Source organism: Melanerpes formicivorus, unplaced genomic scaffold (assembly GCF_026170545.1).
Source record: "Melanerpes formicivorus ecotype bairdi unplaced genomic scaffold, bMelFor1.0.p_v2 SCAF_1, whole genome shotgun sequence".
In the NCBI taxonomy this organism is placed as follows: Eukaryota; Metazoa; Chordata; class Aves; order Piciformes; family Picidae; genus Melanerpes; species Melanerpes formicivorus.
The window spans coordinates 32,766,324-32,783,944 of record NW_027142353.1 but is presented as its reverse complement, the minus strand read 5'-3'; the positions used below and the strand labels follow the sequence as shown (position 1 = coordinate 32,783,944).

At 47.3% G+C, this 17,621-nt stretch overlaps 1 protein-coding gene across 1 annotated transcript in view; it reads right to left on the bottom strand.

Moving 5' to 3' along the window:
- Nucleotides 1–17,621, bottom strand: part of UVRAG (UV radiation resistance associated) — a 195,639-nt gene that overhangs the window by 19,396 nt on the left and 158,622 nt on the right. The window contains exon 14 of the mRNA XM_068139323.1: nucleotides 11,025–11,116. Coding sequence (XP_067995424.1) covers nucleotides 11,025–11,116 — 92 coding nt within the window. The remainder of the gene's footprint in view (nucleotides 1–11,024; nucleotides 11,117–17,621) is intronic.

The following is a 17,621-nucleotide window of genomic DNA, read 5'->3' as shown; positions in this document are numbered from 1 at the left end:
TCCAAAGCTTGTTTTGTTATTAAAACTAGATCAAAAAGAAAACGCCGTGGCTCTGGATCAGTCCCAGAGTCATCTAGTGATGAGGAATGTGCAGAATCTGTGTCAGTTAAAAAGAAGGCTAAAAAGTTAATTGGTAAAGCAGCTCTAAATGACTTTTCTGCTGATTCTGGCAAGCTGCCAAGGGCATCGGCCGGTATCAACATGGCGCCTACCCCTTCTCCTACTCCTTCTCCTCCTTCTTCTTCTCCGTCGGCCATTAACGGAGCAACGTCACTTCCGCCCACTCCCTCGGTGGGACCGGAAGTCACTGCCCCAGCAGCTGATTTATCTCAGGACCTGTCAGCTTCCATTAAGCTGACTGTAAATTCAAACACAGCTCCAGTTAAGGTGGCTGTTTTAAAGACTAGAGGTGGAAAGGCCAAAGATGGAGAAGAAGAGCCGGAGACTGATCCTGGTGAGGGGCCCTCTACTCTAAAAGATCCTGCTGAGGAGGAAGAGAAGGTTTGTTTTAAAGATCTAGCTAACCTAGTGAGATCAAAGCAGGATAGAGATGAAGTTAGGAAAGCAGCTGGCAAAGGTGGTTCTCAGCTTAAAGAGATCCTTAGGAGAATGACAGCAGTATTATATGGACAAAAAATTCAGGGAGACGAAGAGGAAGATGATATTTCAGAGCGTTCGTCACCACGTGAGGAATTGTGTAATGTCCGTAAAGATTTCACCAGGGCAGATAAGGAGCCAGTTGTAGCTTGGATTAGTAGGTGTTATGATACAGGTGCTCCAGCTCTAACAGTTGGAGACAAGTCAGCAGCCCAGTTAGGAACTCTCTCAAGGGACAATGGAATAGATAGACATCTAGGCAGAGCTCTCGGTAAGGTTAATCTGTGGATATGCCTTTTAATGGCAGTTGCCCTGAGATACCCTTCCCGAGATGATCTTCCATGGAATCCTAAACCCTGGACTACCATAGATGAGGGAATTAAGCGCTTGAGAGAATTTGCTGTTAGAGAGCTACTCTATGGTGAACATGAAACTCTGAATCCTGATGACATTCCTGTGGGTATTCGTCTTGCTAAAAAGATCATCAAACTTGCTCCTTCTAATTATGCAAACATTCTGGCAAGCAGAATTGTGTCAAGAAATTATGGTGGAGCTTCTCCTACGGTTGGCCAATTCAGTGATCAAATGAGACAATTGGAGGATAGCATGACACGTGGTTCTTTGGTTTCAGCCATTGAAACTCTGTCTGGAAAGATTGAGAATTGCATGAAGGATCTGAAAGATTCCATATACCAATTGGCACAGAAGGATAATTTCAATTCTTCCTCCAGGTGGATACAAGTTTCATCTGTGAGGAATACACGTCCTCCAAGGAGGTCATTCCAAAACAGGTCATTCCAAAACAGGTCGTTCCAAAACAGACCACCAAGGCAATCACGTAGAACTATTTGGATAACTCTGCATGATCAGTTTGGTGAGAACATGAACCGCTGGGATGGCCAACCAACTTCTAATCTTTTCAGGAGACTGAGGGAATTGCAAAGTGGCAGAACCCGAGGTAGCAATACCAGAAGGGTAGCTGTTACTTCCACAGTTCCCCAGAATGACTCTTATAGCTCCAACAGTGGCTCCAGTTATAACATGCAAAGTTATAACCCTGCAAACTATGTGCAATGCACATGTGCACATGTTCCCCATAACTAGGGGTGCCCTGCCTCCCGCCAGGGGGAGGAGAGGGATAACGGAGATAATAGAATCTATTGGGATGTGTACATCCAGTGGCCTGGCACTTCACAATTTCGGAAGTACAGGGCCTTGGTTGACACAGGAGCTCAGTGCACCATAATGCCATCAAATTATCAGGGATCAGAGTCTATAACTATTCTGGGAGTCACTGGTGGATCTCAAGAGTTAAGTAAGGTAGAGGTTAATATAAGTTTAACTGGTAAACAATGGAGGAAGCATACAGTTGTGACCGGACCTGATGCACCTTGTATTTTGGGAATTGATTTTCTGAGAGAAGGGCATTTCAAAGACCCTAGAGGTTACAAATGGGCTTTTGGAGTAGCTTCTATAGAAATTGATGGACAAAAATTGAAGCTGTCTGCTAGACCTGAGCTTTCTGATGAATCTGCAGTTGTGGGACAACATAAGATACAGGACATTAAATTGCCGGTTGCTTCTCAGACTGTGCATCACAGACAATACAGAACCAACCGTGACTCTTTGTTGCCCATTCAGAATCTGATTCATCAGCTGGAGAGTCAGAAAATCGTCAGCAAAACTCATTCACCTTTCAACAGTCCAGTGTGGCCTGTGCGGAAGCAGAATGGAGACTGGCGTCTGACAGTAGACTACCGAGCCCTCAATGAAGTGACACCACCTTTGAGTGCAGCAGTACCAGACATGATGGAGCTACAGTATGAGCAGGAATCCAAAGAGGCCAAATGGTATGCTACCATAGACATTGCTAATGCATTTTTCTCTATTCCCATAGCAGAGGAATGCAGGCCTCAGTTTGCTTTCACCTGGAGAGGAATCCAGTACACTTTCAACAGACTGCCAATGGGCTGGATCCACAGCTCAAGCATCTGTCATGCAGTGATCCACGATGCTCTGGAGAAAGGCGGTGCTCCAGAACACATCCAGTTCATCGATGATATCATCGTCTGGGGTAAAACTGCTGAGGAAGTCTTCAAGAAAGGTAACAAAATCATTGACATTCTTCTGAATGCAGGTTTTGCCATCAAGCGAGACAAGGTGAAAGGACCTACCACAGAGATTCAGTTTCTGGGAGTGCGGTGGCAGGATGGACGCCGACACATTCCAGTGGATGTGGTAAATAGAGTCTCCACCATGGCAAATCCCACAAACAAGCAAGAGACCCTACGTTTCTTGGGGATAGTGGGATTTTGGAGACTGCACATTCCTGGATACAGTCAGATTGTGAAACCTCTGTATGATGTAACTCGAAAGAGAAACCATTTCCACTGGGGACCTGAACAACAAGCAGCCTTTGACCAGATAAAGCAAGAGATAGTTCAAGCAATGGGTCTGGGACCTGTCTGAGATGGTCCAGACATTAAGAACATTTTGTACACGGCTGCGAGTGACAATGGTCCAACCTGGTGCTTGTGGCAAAAAGCTCCAGGTGAGACACGTGGACAACCTCTTGGTTTCTGGAGTCGACGTTACAGAGGTTCAGAGGCTAACTATACTCCAACAGAGAAAGAAATTTTAGCTGCCTATGAAGGAGTAAAAGCATCTTCTGAAGTGATTGGAACTGAATTGCAACTTCTTCTAGCTCCCAGATTACCAGTTTTGAATTGGATGTTCAAAGGCAAAGGCTCCACACCACATCATGCCACAGACTCAACCTGGTCTAAGTGGATGGCTCTGGTAACACAGAGAGCTCGAATGGGAAATCTTGAAAGACCTGGTCTAGTGGAGGTGATCTCAAGTTGGCCTGAAGGTATCAACTGTGCTAAACCTCCAGAGGAGAAAGTGACTCGTGCTGAGGAAGCTCCTCCTTACAATGACCTCTCTGATGATGAAAAGAAATATGCTTTCTTCACAGACGGTTCCTGTCGTCTTGTTGGAAACAAGCGAAGGTGGAAGTCTGCAGTGTGGAGTCCAACACGCCGAGTGGCAGAAGCAAAAGATGGAGAAGGAGAATCCAGTCAGTTTGCAGAGGTAAAAGCTGTCCAGCTAGCTCTCGACGTGGCTGGACGTGAGAGATGGCCAAAGCTTTATCTCTACACCGACTCATGGATGGTGGCCAATGCTCTATGGGGTTGGCTAAAGAACTGGAAGAAGAGTGGTTGGCAGAGGAAAGGAAAACCCATTTGGGCAGCCAACCTATGGCAGGACATTGCTGATCGAATCGAGAGAATTCCAGTGAAAGTGAGACACATCGATGCTCACATTCCTAAGAGCAAAGCTACTGAGGAACAGCAACACAACCATCAGGCAGATCTAGCTACAAGAGTTTCTCAAGTAGACATGGACTCTAATCTCAATCTCGACTGGAAACACCGAGGTGAGATATTCTTCGCTCGGTGGGCTCACGATTCGTCAGGACATCAAGGCAGAGATGCAACATACCAATGGGCTCGTGACAGATCCATAGACATTTCCATGGATGCTATCACCCAAGTCATCCATGACTGTGACATCTGTGTTGCTATTAAGCAGGCAAAACGACTTAAGCCCTTGTGGTATGGTGACAGATGGTCCAAGTACAAATATGGTGAAGCTTGGCAGATTGACTACATCACTCTACCACGTTCTCGTTCTGGTAAGCAATACGTGCTTACTATGGTAGAAGCAAACACTGGATGGTTGGAAACTTATCCAGTTCCACATGCAACTGCACGCAACACCATTCTCGGTCTGGAGAGACAGATCCTATGGAGACACGGAACTCCAGAGAGGATTGAGTCAGACAACGGAACTCATTTCAAGAACAACCTTGTAAAGAGCTGGGCAAAAGAGCACGGTATTGAGTGGATATTCCACATTCCCTACTATGCACCAGCTTCAGGGAAGATTGAACACTACAACGGTTTGTTGAAGACCACTCTTAAAGCCATGGGGCGTGGATCTTTGGAAAACTGGGAAAAAAATTTAGCACAAGCAGCCTGGCTGGTAAATAGTAGAGGTTCAGTGGACCGAGCTGGACCTGAACGTTCAGATTTGCTACGGAAAGTAGAAGGTGATAGAGTTCCTGTTGTTAGAGAAAAGAATCTGTTAGGTAAAACTGTTTGGGTATTTTCACCCTCAGGAGAGGCTAAACCTGTCCGAGGGGTGGTTTCAGCTGAAGGTCCGGGTCACACTTATTGGGTAATGCAAGAGAATGGTGAAATTCAGTGTATTCCACAAAGAAATTTAACTTTAGCTGAAAGAGGTTAATTTTGAACTGTTGTACAGCTACATCACGCCCAGAGGAAGAATCAACGAGGAATCTACGGTGCACGAACCCTGAGATCCCTGAGAGCCCTGAGTCAACTAAGAGACCCCGAGAATCCCTGTTTCCCTTTTCTTCGCTTCGTCGGTGAAGAAATGAACTGTTTTCCATTTTTCTCACTTTCTGATTTTCTTGGACTTTTGAATCATCTACATCTGAGCATAGCCGGAATGGACTATGAACTTTACTCACAAACTGTAAATGTCGTCTTGGATTGGATGGACAGTGTGAACAGCCAATGAAATTGTTTAGAAGGGATGGACTGTGGCCGGTTGATGTTGTCCCCTTAAGAAAGGGAATATGGTGGACGGAAGTTGGTAAACAGAAAGAATAATCTAAACTAATTTCACTGGAAGAGTGGGAGGAAGCACCTTCTGAACTGGGAGTGCAGAAAAGTATACTGGGCATTCCAGCACTTTTATCTTCAGTCTTGCTTCTGCCTCTTCTTTGGGCAGCAGCTTTCTGTGCTGGGCTTTCTGCCAAGACTTCGGCCTTGAAACCGATAAGATATAAGGCCTGTAGTAACTGCTTTCCAATTAACACAAAACTGCTTTTAACTTCTTTCTTTCTCTTTCTCCCTCTTTTCTGACCTACTCTGGGGAAAGGGGGGGAGAGAGGGGAGAGTGGAGGTGGGGAACCCCCTCTGCTGAGGGGGGAACTCTCATTTCTGTGTTACTTTATTGTATACCTTTGTATATATTGTAAATATTGTAAATTTGTATATATTCCCCTGCATATCCTACATTGCTTTGTAAATATACAGCTCCACTGCTTTGCTAATTCAGCTTGTGAGGTTTTTTTTCCTTTCTGTCTTGATTTTGTCTTGATTTCGTCTACATACAGTACAAATAATATGCTGCAGCGGGGGGGTGGGGGGAAGGGGAAGAAAAGTAAACACAGCAGAATATAGGTGCCAGGAGAGATATGAAGAGGGAAGCAGAGCTTGCAGACCTGCAGGCTTGCTGCCATAAATCAAGCAGGTTGGGATGTGAAAACGTTTATTAATCATGCAAGTGTCACGCCTGAGAAACCAAAACAACACAAATCTCACCAGGCAGAGGGAACCCAGCAGCAACCAAATGAAAGCTTGATGCAAAGGCACTGGACTCTGCAGACCTTCAGCAGGGCCAAGGCATGCCCCAGAGCTCCAGGCAGAACAAGGGAGTTTGTGAAAGCTTCACAAGAAGAGACTTTAAAGCCAAATTTGCTTTGATAGACGTAGGTGGGCTCTTGACAAAGTAGGAGCTCTTGTTTGTTTTTGAATCTGAAGGGGTGGAAAAACCCCACTATTCTGTGCTCAAATTCAAACTGATGCTTATCAGAGAAAGAGGTCAAACCTGACAAAAAATAATGTATTTCAGTTACATCTAGGGGACTCAGTTCCATTCCAGACTGCAGAGAAATGGAGATGTCTCTGGAACAAACACAGAGAGTCAAAAGCAAAAGTGAGGATGATTCATAGGCTAGGAGTTAAAACCAGTCCTGTGCAAAGAGAAACTGAGTAGAATCACAGAATGGTCTGGGTTGGAAGGGACCTCCAAAGGTCATTGAGTCCAAGCCCACAGCAGTAAGCAGGAGCGTCCTCAACTAGCTCAGGTTGCCCAGAGCCCTGATGGGCCCAACTTTGAGTATCTCCAGGGATGGGGCCTCAACCACCTCCCTGGGCAACCTGTTCCAGTGTTCCACTACCCTCATGGTGCAGAACTTGTTCCTAACATCCAATTAAAATCTGCTCTGCTCCATTTTGAAGCCATTTCCCCTGGTCCTGTCGCTGCAGGCCTTTGTAAACAGTCTCTCTCCATCCTTCTTGTAGCCCCCTTCAGCTACTGGGAGGCTGCTCTTAGGTCTCCCTGGAGCCTCCTCTTCTCCAGGCTGAACACCCCCAGCTCCCTCAGTCTGTCCTTGCAGCAGAGGGGTTCCAGTGCCCTGATTGTTTTCATGGCCCTCAAGTAAGCTGTGGATGTCCCATCTTTGGAAGTGTTCAAGGCCAGGTTGGATGGAGCTGATCTAGTGGAAGATGCTCCTGCTCATGAGAAGTTTGTTATTCACCAGTGTGATTCTGATTTGACAGTGCTTAAAATTCTGCAAAACCCAGTTTCAGCAGTAGGAAAGGAAACTGAAGAGCAGCAAAACCAGAACCAGACAAACCAGACAGATCAAGTGGATCTTATTAGGTAAGAAAAAAACCACCACAGCCTCTTATGCTCCTGCTCCTCTCCTGCAAGTAGAAGGATAACCTTAAAATACTTTACTGACCATGGTTTCACAGAATCACAGAATGGGGAGGGTTGGAAGGGACTGCTGAGGATCATCCAGTCCAACCCCCCTGCTAAAGCAGGGTCACCCACAGCAGGTTGCCCAGGATCAGAATGTTCAGATGGATTTGGAGTCTCTCCAGAGAAGGAGACTCCACAACTGCTCTGTGTAGCCTAGACCAGGCTGCAGCATCCTCACAGTAAAAAAGTTTTTCCTTATTTTCAGAGAGAACTTCCTGTGTTCCAATTTATGCCTGCTGTCCCTTGTACAATCACTGGGTACCACTGAAAAGAGGCTGGCCCCATCCTCTTGACCCCTGCCCTACAGATATTGATAAGCACTGCTCAGATCCTCTCTCAGGCTGCTCTTCTCCAGGCTCAACAGCCCCAGGGCTCTCAGCCTTTCCTTCTCACAGAGATTTTTCAGGCCCTTCAGCATCTTTACAGACTTTCATTGGACTTTCTCCAGTAGTTTCCTGTCTATCTTGAACTGGGGAGCCCAGAACTGGACCCAGGACTCCAGATGTGACCTCACTAGGGGCGGAGTAGAGGGGGAGGAATAACTCCCTTGAGCTGCTGGCCGTACTCTTCTTAATGCACCCCACACCGTTTCCCTTCTTGGCCACAAGAGCACATTGCTGGCCAGGTCCTTCTCTGCAGAGCTGCTTTCCAGCAGGTCAACCTCTGACCTGTCCTGTGGCAGAGTCCAACAGATGACTCACCTACAGGATCCTGAAACCCCTACATTTCTTCAAACCTTCCTCTGAACAGCTGCTGGCTTTTCTGCTTCTTTCAAATATAAGCAATCAGCTACTGCCCACAAGGGAGTAGGCATCTGTGTTCTGCCATGGGAGTGCTCAATGGCAATGCCCAATTATCAGTGTCTAGCCAGTCTTCCCCTGGAGCCACACTCCCTACAAAGCCTCATTTCCATTTCCACTACTGGGAAGTAGTAGGAAGCATTGTTTAGAATCATTAGCCTTAAAAACAGTTCAGGGAGGCACAACCATTCACACAAGATTTGGAGGTGAGAAGGAAATGAGGCATAGATGTTCATGGGCGTGGGGGAAGGAGGGAATGTGATACTCCCAGGGAACTGGGAGTAATATTCCCACGTGTTTTGAAATATTATCCAGGCAGAAACTGTGTTTTCTCTTGCTAATGGCTGTGGGTCACCTACAGGAAAGTTAAAAAACCAAACTCTGATTGTATGATGACAAAACTTCTAAGGCATAATGGCAGCTTCTGTGATCACAGAATCACAGAATTGTCAGGGCTGGAAGGGACCTCAAGGATCATCCAGTTCCACTCCCCCTGCCATGGGCAGGGACACCTCACACCACAGCAGGTTGCTCACAGCCACATCCAGCCTGGCCTTCAAAACCTCCACGGATGAGGCTTCCACCTCCCTGGGCAACCTGTGCCAGTCTCTCACCACCCTCATGGGGAAGAACTTCTTCCTAACATCCAATCTCAATTTACCCATTTCTAGTTGTTTGGTGTTTTTCCATCCCCCCCAGTCCTATCACTCCCTGACTCCCTATGAAGTCCCTCCCCCAGCTTTCCTGTAGACCCCTTCAGATACTGGATGGCCACAAGAAGGTCTCCTTGGAGCCTTCTCTTCTCCAGACTGAACAATCCCAACTTTCTCAGCCTGTCCTCATAGGAGAGGAGCTCCAGCCCTCTAATCACTCTTGTAGCCCTTCTCTGGGCACCTTCCAGCACCTCCAGATCTTGTAATAAGGGCTCCAGAATTTGACACAGTACTCCAGGTGGGGTCTCACCAGAGTGGAGCAGAGGGGGAGAATCACCTCAGTCGACCTGCTGGCCACGCTTCCCTCCCTTGCTGCAGCCCAGGATATGATTGGATATCAGGATATGAGGTCTTCAAGGACAGCAGACACCAGAAGAGAAAAACCGACATCCTCACTTTGGTAACAATGCCACTGAACACCTCCCAGAGTCATCCCAACTCTGTGTTCAAGACTGAAGGTGGTCATCCAGAATCTGTACCCTTTCCTGCTCTACTAATAGTGCTACAGAAGTCATGGTTGAGGTATTTTGGACCTTCATTTTGAGATCAGCTTAGGGGACTGCATCTCATCTCAGGATTTCATAGAATGGTTTGGGTTGGAAGAGACCTTTAAGATCATCCAGTTCCACCCCCCCTGCCATGGGCAGGGACACCTCACACTAGCCCAGGTTGCTCAAGGCCTCATCCAGCCTGGCCTTGAACACCTCCAGGGAGGGGGCATCCACAACCTCCCTGGGCAACCTGTTTCAGTGTCTCCCCACCCTCACTGTAAAGAATTTCCTTCTAATCTCCAGTCTCAATCTCCTCTTTTCCAGCTTCAGTCCATCCCTCCTCATCCTATCACTCCAAGCCCTTGTACAAAGTCCCTCCCCAGCTTTTTTTAGGCTCCCTTTCAGATACTGGAAGCTGCTGTTTTTACATTGGTGATGGATACCACACACAAACTCCTGCTAATCTCTTCCCAATGAAGAAAGCTTTTCTTTATGCATCTTGCTTGGGAATAAGAAGAACGGAGATGGTTGGACTTGCTGATCTGCAAGTTCTTTTCTAACCTTAATGACTATGACAAGCAGGGAGAATCTTCTCAGCTGTGCCTGAAATTACTGACAGAATAATACCCCACAAGGCATTGAGCTTCCTTCTCTTAGGGCCTGCTCACTCCCACTGTTCTGTTGGCTGAGTTGCATTTCCATCAGGCAACACCTCCTACAATATTGCTCAAAGATCATACTTGTTCTACTTCTGTGTTTGTTTTCCTTTGCCAAGTGTCACTTCCCAAATAAGCTGGAGTCCAAATCACTTAGAGTTCACATGGATCAGCGTTTCTGAACAAGGAATGGAAGACAACAAAGGCAGAGTAACAACAGGAAGAAGGGCTGGTAGGAGCTGTGGAATCGTGTGGCACAAACATGTCCAAAGAAGAGCGATGAAGCTGGTGGAGAGCCTAGAGCAAGGGTCTCATGAGGAGTAGCTGAAGGATTGTTTAGCCTGGAGAAAAGGAGGCTGAGGGGAGACCTTCTTGATTCTGGGCTATCATAATACAGATGGTGCATCTGCTACCAACCCTTACAGAATCAGACAACTGCAGGGGTAGGAAGGGAACTCTGGAGATCATCTAGTCCAACTCCCCTGCTACAGCAGGGCTCCCACAGCATGTTGCTCGGGATCACAATGTCCAGGTGGGTTAGGAATTCTCCAGAGCAGGAGACTCCACAACCTGTCTGGGCAGCGTGGCCCAAGCAGCAGCAGGAAGGAAGTTTTTCCTCATGCTCAGATGGAACCTCTTCTGTTCCAGTTTGAGCACAGTGCTCTTTGTCCTGTCACTGGGCACCACTGAAAAGAGCTGGCCCCATTCTCTTGACCTCTTGACCTTTAGCTCTTGCTGAGCATTGATCAGACCCCCTCTGGGGCTGCTCTTCTCTAGGCTCAACAGCCCCAGGGCTCTTAGCCTTTCCTCCTCACAGAAATGCTCCAAGCCCCTCAGCATCTTCATCTTAGACATAGTCTAAAGAAAATGATGAATTCCCCCCTCTCTAGAGAAGAACATTGCTTTTCAGCTTTCCCCAAGGATCCATACACCTGTGAAAGGAACTGTGAGCCCATCACAGGGAAGATAGAAGAAAGTAACAGAATACTGCAGATGATTACATGGTCTATATTTTGGGAAAGTCACAACATTCACCACTCCTGTGAAAAATTCTTATATCTCAGGTTTGGTTTTTTGTAGCATCCACGTCTTTGCTATTAAAAAAACACCCAACTAAATACTTACCATCTAACCATTAGCCCAAGCTCCATGAAGTTTTTCAGGTTAGGAAGAGTCTGCCTTAGATCTGGAGTACTCAGCCCATGTTGATACCTAAGCTGTGAGAAGAGAGCAAAATGAAGTTAGCACAGCCTCCCAAATCCCTGCTGACTACAATTAATATAATATTAATGGCCGCTCAATTTACTTGGTTTTCAAAGAAAATGTAGGATAATCAAATAGTTCCAGGAGATCTATTCCCCATCAGGAAATGTTCCATTTAATACTCATAACCCACCCAAGAGCAGGGATAAAACAATCAATCAGACTGTGAATCTCATTACACTTTTCCTGTTTCATGTATCTGTAACAGGAGAGCAGCCTCCTAGCTTCATAAAAACACAGCCTGTAAGTGAAAAGACCAATTTTCCATGTTCTAGAGTCACCAGTTCAAGCTATTTACTTGTGTGCAAGTGGTGTCTGTCACCCTGAGTGTATCCATGTATGTTGGAGTGAGTAGGGGAGCTATTCAAGTGGTATCACAGGATCACAGGATGTTAGGGGTTAGAAGGGACTTCTGAAGGACCTCAACCCCCCTGCCAGAGCAGGACCACAGAATCTAGAGCAGATCACACAGAGAATGCAACCAGATGGGTCTTGAAAGTCTCCAGAGAAGGAGACTCCATAGCCTCTCTGGGGAGCCTGTGCCAGGGCTCTGTGACCCTCACAGTGAAGAAGTTCCTCCTCATTTTGAGGTGGAACCTATGTGCTGTAGTTTATATCCATTACCCCTTGTCCTATCACAGGGTGCAACTGAGCAGAGCCTGTCCCCTCCCTCTTGAAACCCAGCCCTCAGATATGTATGAAGATTAACCAAATCCCCCCTTATTAGTCTTCTCTTCCCCAGACTAAACAGCCCCAGGACTCTCCTCACAAGGCAGTGCTCTGGTAGCTCTCTGTTGGACTCTCTCCAGCAGATCCCTGTCCCTCCTCAACTGGGGAGCCCAGAACTGGATGCAATATTCCAGGTGAGGTCTCAACAGAACAGGGCAGAGTAGAGGGGAAGAAGAACTTCACTCGATCTGCTGGCCACACTCTGCTGAATGCAGGATCCCAGGATCCCATTTGCCTTCTTGGCCACCAGGGCACATTGCTGGCCCATGCAGAACTTGTTATCTACTGGGACTCCCAGGTCCTTCTCCACAGGGCTGTTCTCCAGCAGATCACCTCCTAACCTATACTACTGCAGTTTATTCTTCCTTCCCACCTGCAGGACTCTGCATTTCTCCTTGTTGAACCTCCTTAAGTTCCTCTCTGCCCAGCTCTCAGCTTGTCCAAGTCTTGCTGAACAGCCGTAAAAATCAAGTGGTAAAAATCCACTGTCACACAACTGACCAAACTCTCTGCTCCTTGCACAGTTTACATCAGTATTTAAAGTACTCTTCTGCTCACAGTTAAACCCAGCACACACACAAAATTCCACATGGCTAAGAGAAGGGCTTCAAACTTTGACCCAAGTCTGAACTCCTGGGGTGGTGCAATAATCAGAGGTTAAATACACTGAGTGCAGGTGAACCTCAACTTGTTTTGACCCTCAGATCCTCCAATGAAGCACACTTGCTGCAACTGTTCCTGCTGGCAATGATAACCCACTTCTTTGTCTTGTTGTGTCCTGAACCTAGGAAGATCCCCTGCACCTGTACAGCTGTGGGGCTGACCTGCTGGAAAGCAGCTCTGCAGAGAAGCACTTGGAAGTGCTGGTGGAAAACAAGGTCACCATGAGCCAGCAATGTGCCCCAGTGGTCAAGAAGGCCTTCTGGGGTGCATTAAGAGTGTGGCCAGCAGGTCAAGGGATGCTCTTCCCCTCCACTCTGCCCTAGTCAGGCAACATCTGGAGTATTGTGTTCAGTTGTGGGCTCGCTAGTTCCAGAGTGACAAGGAACTACTGGAGTGACTCCAATGGAGGCTACAAAGATGCTGAGGGGCCTGGAGCATCTGTGTGAGGAAGAAAGGCTGAGAGCCCTGGGGCTGTTGAGTCTGGAGAAGAGCAGCCTGAGAGGGCCTCTTCCCAATACTTAGCAGTATCTAAAACTGTGGTGAGTGCCAAGAGGATGTGGGCAGACTGTTTTCAGCAGTGTGCAGTGACAGGACAAGGGGCAGCAGGCACAAACTGGAACACAGAAGGATTTCACTGGACACGAGGGAAAACTTTGCTTTGACATGAACAAAGTGCTGGAGCAGGCTGCCCAGAGAGGTTGTGGAGTCTCATTCTCTGGAGAGATTCCAAACCCATCTGGACACTCTGATCCTGGGCAGGCTCCTGTAGGTGACCCTGGACTAGATGATCTCCAGAGGTCCCTTCCAATCTCCACATTCCTGTGATTTAAGGACTCCTTGAACTAAAAATGCCTCTGAGGAAAATGAAGCATGGGAGGAGAAAAAGCTCCAGTGTTTTGGGTTTGACTCTCAAACCTTCAGGGAAGCTTTGCTGGCAAATGTATTGCTTGTGTGGTTAAAATATGAAAAGAATAAACATCCCTATATTTCTGTATCTTCAAGGCTATCAGAATGACAGACTCTCAACTTAATATGCAGATGTTAACACCCTCCAGAAGTCAGAGCTGGCCTCCAATATACACACATAGAGCAACTGCATAAACTTAATGGAGCTACTTGCTGAAAAGTGGAATGATCCCACTCAAAATTCACTTTGCTGCTCAAAATTACAACCTGTTTCCATAACTCATGGGCAGTAAGGTGTAGGCAAGTGTCCCCTTCTGCATTAGAAAGATTTCTGACTTCTCCCAAACCAGTTCTTCATAGCAAAAAAAAAAAAGGCCTTGAAATTAGGAATGATTTTTAGGCTTGTCTGCATTACAGAAGGACAAATGCCATTGGAAGAGAATCATCCATGATGATTCCATGCATGCCATCCAGAGGGACCTTGACAGGCTGGAGAAGTGGGCCCATGAGAACCTCATGAGGTTCAACAAGACCAAGTACAAGGTCCTGCAGCTGTGTCGAGGCAATCTCAAACACCGATATAAGCTGGGCAGGGACTGGCTGGAGTGCAGCCCTGAAGAGAAGGACTTGGGGGTGCTGGGGGAGGAGAAGCTCAACAGGAGCCAGCAGTGAGCACTTGAAGCCCAGAAAGCCAAGCAGAGCCTGGGCTGCAGCAAGAGAAGCACAGCCAGCAGGTCAAGGGAGGTGATTCTCCCCCTCTACTCTGCTCTGCTGAGACCCCACTGGGAGCACTGTATCTAGTGCTGAAGCCTCTATTACAGGAGGGATTTGGAGGCACTGGAGTGTAACCAGAGAAGGGCCACGAGGATGAGCAGAGGGCTGAAGCTCCTCTCCTATGAGGACAGACTGAGGGAGCTGGGGTTGTTCAGTCTGGAGAAGAGAAGGCTCCAAGGAGACTTTATTGTGGCCTTCCAGTATCTGAAGGGGGCTACAGGAAAGCTGGGGAGGGACTTTTGAGGGTGTCAGGGAGTGATAAGACTGGGGGGAATGGGGAGATTCAGATTGGATGTTAGGAAGAAATTCTTCCCCATGAGGGTGGTGAGAGACTGGCACAGGTTGCCCAGGGAGGTGGTGGAAGTCTCATGCCTGGAGGTTTTTAAGGCCAGGCTGGATGTGGCTGTAAGCAACCTGCTGTGGTGTGAGGTGTCCCTGCCCATGGCAGGGAGGATGGAACTGGATGATCCTTGAGGTCCCTTCCAATCCTAACAATTCTGTGATCCTCACTGCTGCATTGGATAAGAGGAGGCCACTTCTGAGGCAGTTTATTATTTCCATATGGATACAACAAAGTCTTATGGTGGGCTTGGATTCCTTTGGGGTATTTTGCTGCAATGACAGCACTTGGATTAAGGAAACCATGCAATATAAATTACTAAAAGGATTACCACATTCTCCTGATGGGATTACAGTGGATTTGGTTAACCAAAGAACCAGCCTGGGGCAAAAGAAATATAAAGGAAGAAGATGGAAAGAAAAAAACCACCAACAGCCCTAAAACCCAAACACATAAGGCTTGTTCCTCCTTCTCCAATCAAGCCTTTACAGAACACTCCTTTTGAGAGTCATCCTTAAATTCTAAGGTTTCACAGCATGAAAATAATTGGATTAAGGGATAGGGATCTTGCTATTTCCAACAGCCAGGGTAAGACAAAATGCATGTAAGATTTGAATCAAAGTCTTAGATCAAACTGCTAAAAAAACCCTGATATTCATATTGCAGAGTAGGGATGCACAGTAAATCACAGAATCACAGAATGTTAGGGGCTGGAAGGGACCTCAAAAGGTCACCCAGTCCAACCCCCCTGACAGAGCAGGATCACCTAGAGCAGATCACACAGGAACACATCCAGGCAGATTTTGAATTGTCTCCAGAGAAGGAGACTCCACAACCTCTCTGGGCAGCCTCCCCTAGGGCTTGGTCACCCTCACAGTGAAAAACTTCTTCCTTATATTCACATGGAAACTACTCTGCTCCAGCTTGCCCCCATTGCCTCTTGTACTGTTACTGGACATCACTGAGCAGAGCCTGGCTCCATCCTCTTGGCACTCACCCTGCACATCTTTATCAACATGAAGGAGGTCATCCCTCAGGCTCCTCTGTTCCAAGCTAAAGAGCCCCAGGTCCCTTAGCTTTTCCTCACAGGGAGATGTTCCACTGACTTCAGCATCTTTGTGGTTCTGCAGTGGACTCTTTCAAGCAGTTCCCTGAGGTCCTTCTTGAATAGAAAGGCCCAGAACTGGACACAATATTCCAGATGTGGCACAGTAGAGAGGGAGAGGACTCACTGTCCTACTAAGCACAGCCTTTCTAATACACCCTAGGATGCCCCTGGCCTTCTTTGCCACAAGGACACATGGCTGGCTTATGGTCATCCTTCTATCCACCAGGACCCCTAGGTCCCTTTCTCCTATGCTGCTCTCTAACAGGTCAGCCCCCAACTTACGCTCATCCATGGGGTTGTTCTTTCCCAGATGCCAGACTCTACACTTGCCCTTCTTGTATTGCATTCTATTTTCCCTGCCCAGCTCTCCAGCCTGTCCAGGCCTTGCTGAATGGCAGCACAGCCTTCAGGCACTCCTCCCAGCTTGGTGCCATCAGGAAACTTGCTGGCAGTGCCCTCTGTGCCCTCATCCAGGTTGTTGATGGAACAACACCAGTCACAATACTGACCCCTGAGGGACCTCACTAGATAAAGTCCTCCAGCTAGACTCTGTCCCATTGGCCACAACTCTCTGATAAAGTAGGATATTAAGATTTGTGAAGCTTCTAGAAAGAAATACTATTTCACTTTATAAACGTCATTCTGTTTGGGCTTTAAAATAGTTTCAAACCAAAGCAATGTTGCTTTATGTGCCTGTATCAAGACAAGCTGCTGCTGATGTATTCCTGGAACTAAACTGCAAGTAAACTCAGAAGCGGCTGAGAAACTCATCTGCCTTCTAGGGACAGAAAAAGCCCCAAAGAGTTAAAGCATCAGAGACACTTCCCAGGTTTTGGTCTGGTTCCAGAATGAAGGACAAGAAGGTTAACTCCTACTTCACAGTGCTCTGCAGTAGGCTCACTTAGAATCATAGAATCATTTCAAGTGGAAAAGACCTTTAAGGTCAGTGAGTCAAATCACCACCACCCAACTCCACCAATTCTGGTGCTCAAGAAGGAAAAAGAAATCTGTGTTTACTGAATTCCTCTTCCTCCTATTCTTACCCCTTAGCCTGTTGTGACATGACAAGAGGCAACAGTTTTAAACCAAAAGAGGAGATTCAGACTAGATAAAAGGAATATTATTTTACGTGGTGAGGGTGGTGGAACACAGGCCTAGATTGTCCAAGCAGGGTGGTAGATGTTCTGTCCCTGGAACCATTCCAGGTTGGATTGGATGAGGTGCTGAGCAACCTGCTCTAGTTGAAGATCATAGAATGGTCTGGGTTGAAAGGGACATCAAAAGGCCATCTAGCCCAAACCCCTGCTAATTGCAGAGGGGTAGACTAGATGACCTTTAAAGGTGCCTTATCATAGTATCAGTCAGGGTTGGAAGGGACCACAAGGATCATCTAGTTCCAACCCCTCTGCCATGGGCAGGGACACCCCACACTAGATCAGGCTGTCCAGAGCCTCATCCAGCCTGGGCTTAAACACCTCCAGGGACAGGGCCTCAACCACCTCCCTGGACAACACATTCCAAGGCTTCACGAGACTTCCTCCTCATCTCCAGCCTGAATCTCCCCACCTCCAGCTTCATTCCATTCCCCCTAGTCCTATCACTACCTGAGATCCTGAGAAGTCCCTCCCCAGCCCTCCTGCAGGCCCCCTTCAGATACTGGAAGGCCACAATGAGGTCACCTGGGAGCCTTCTCTTCTGCAGACTGAACAGCCCCAACTCCTTCAGTCTGTCCTCATAGGAGAGGTGCTCCAGCCCTCTGATCATCCTCGTGGCCTTCCAGTCTAAAGCATTCTATGATAATCCTGCATAATTAGTAAGGAATTTTTTTTGCCCCTAAATCATAGGGAAAGGGGTATGAGATGTGCTTTAACTTTAATGTTCTTTAAAAGCCAACACCACACACAGAGGGATAACCACTCACGCTCATCAAGGAAACAGG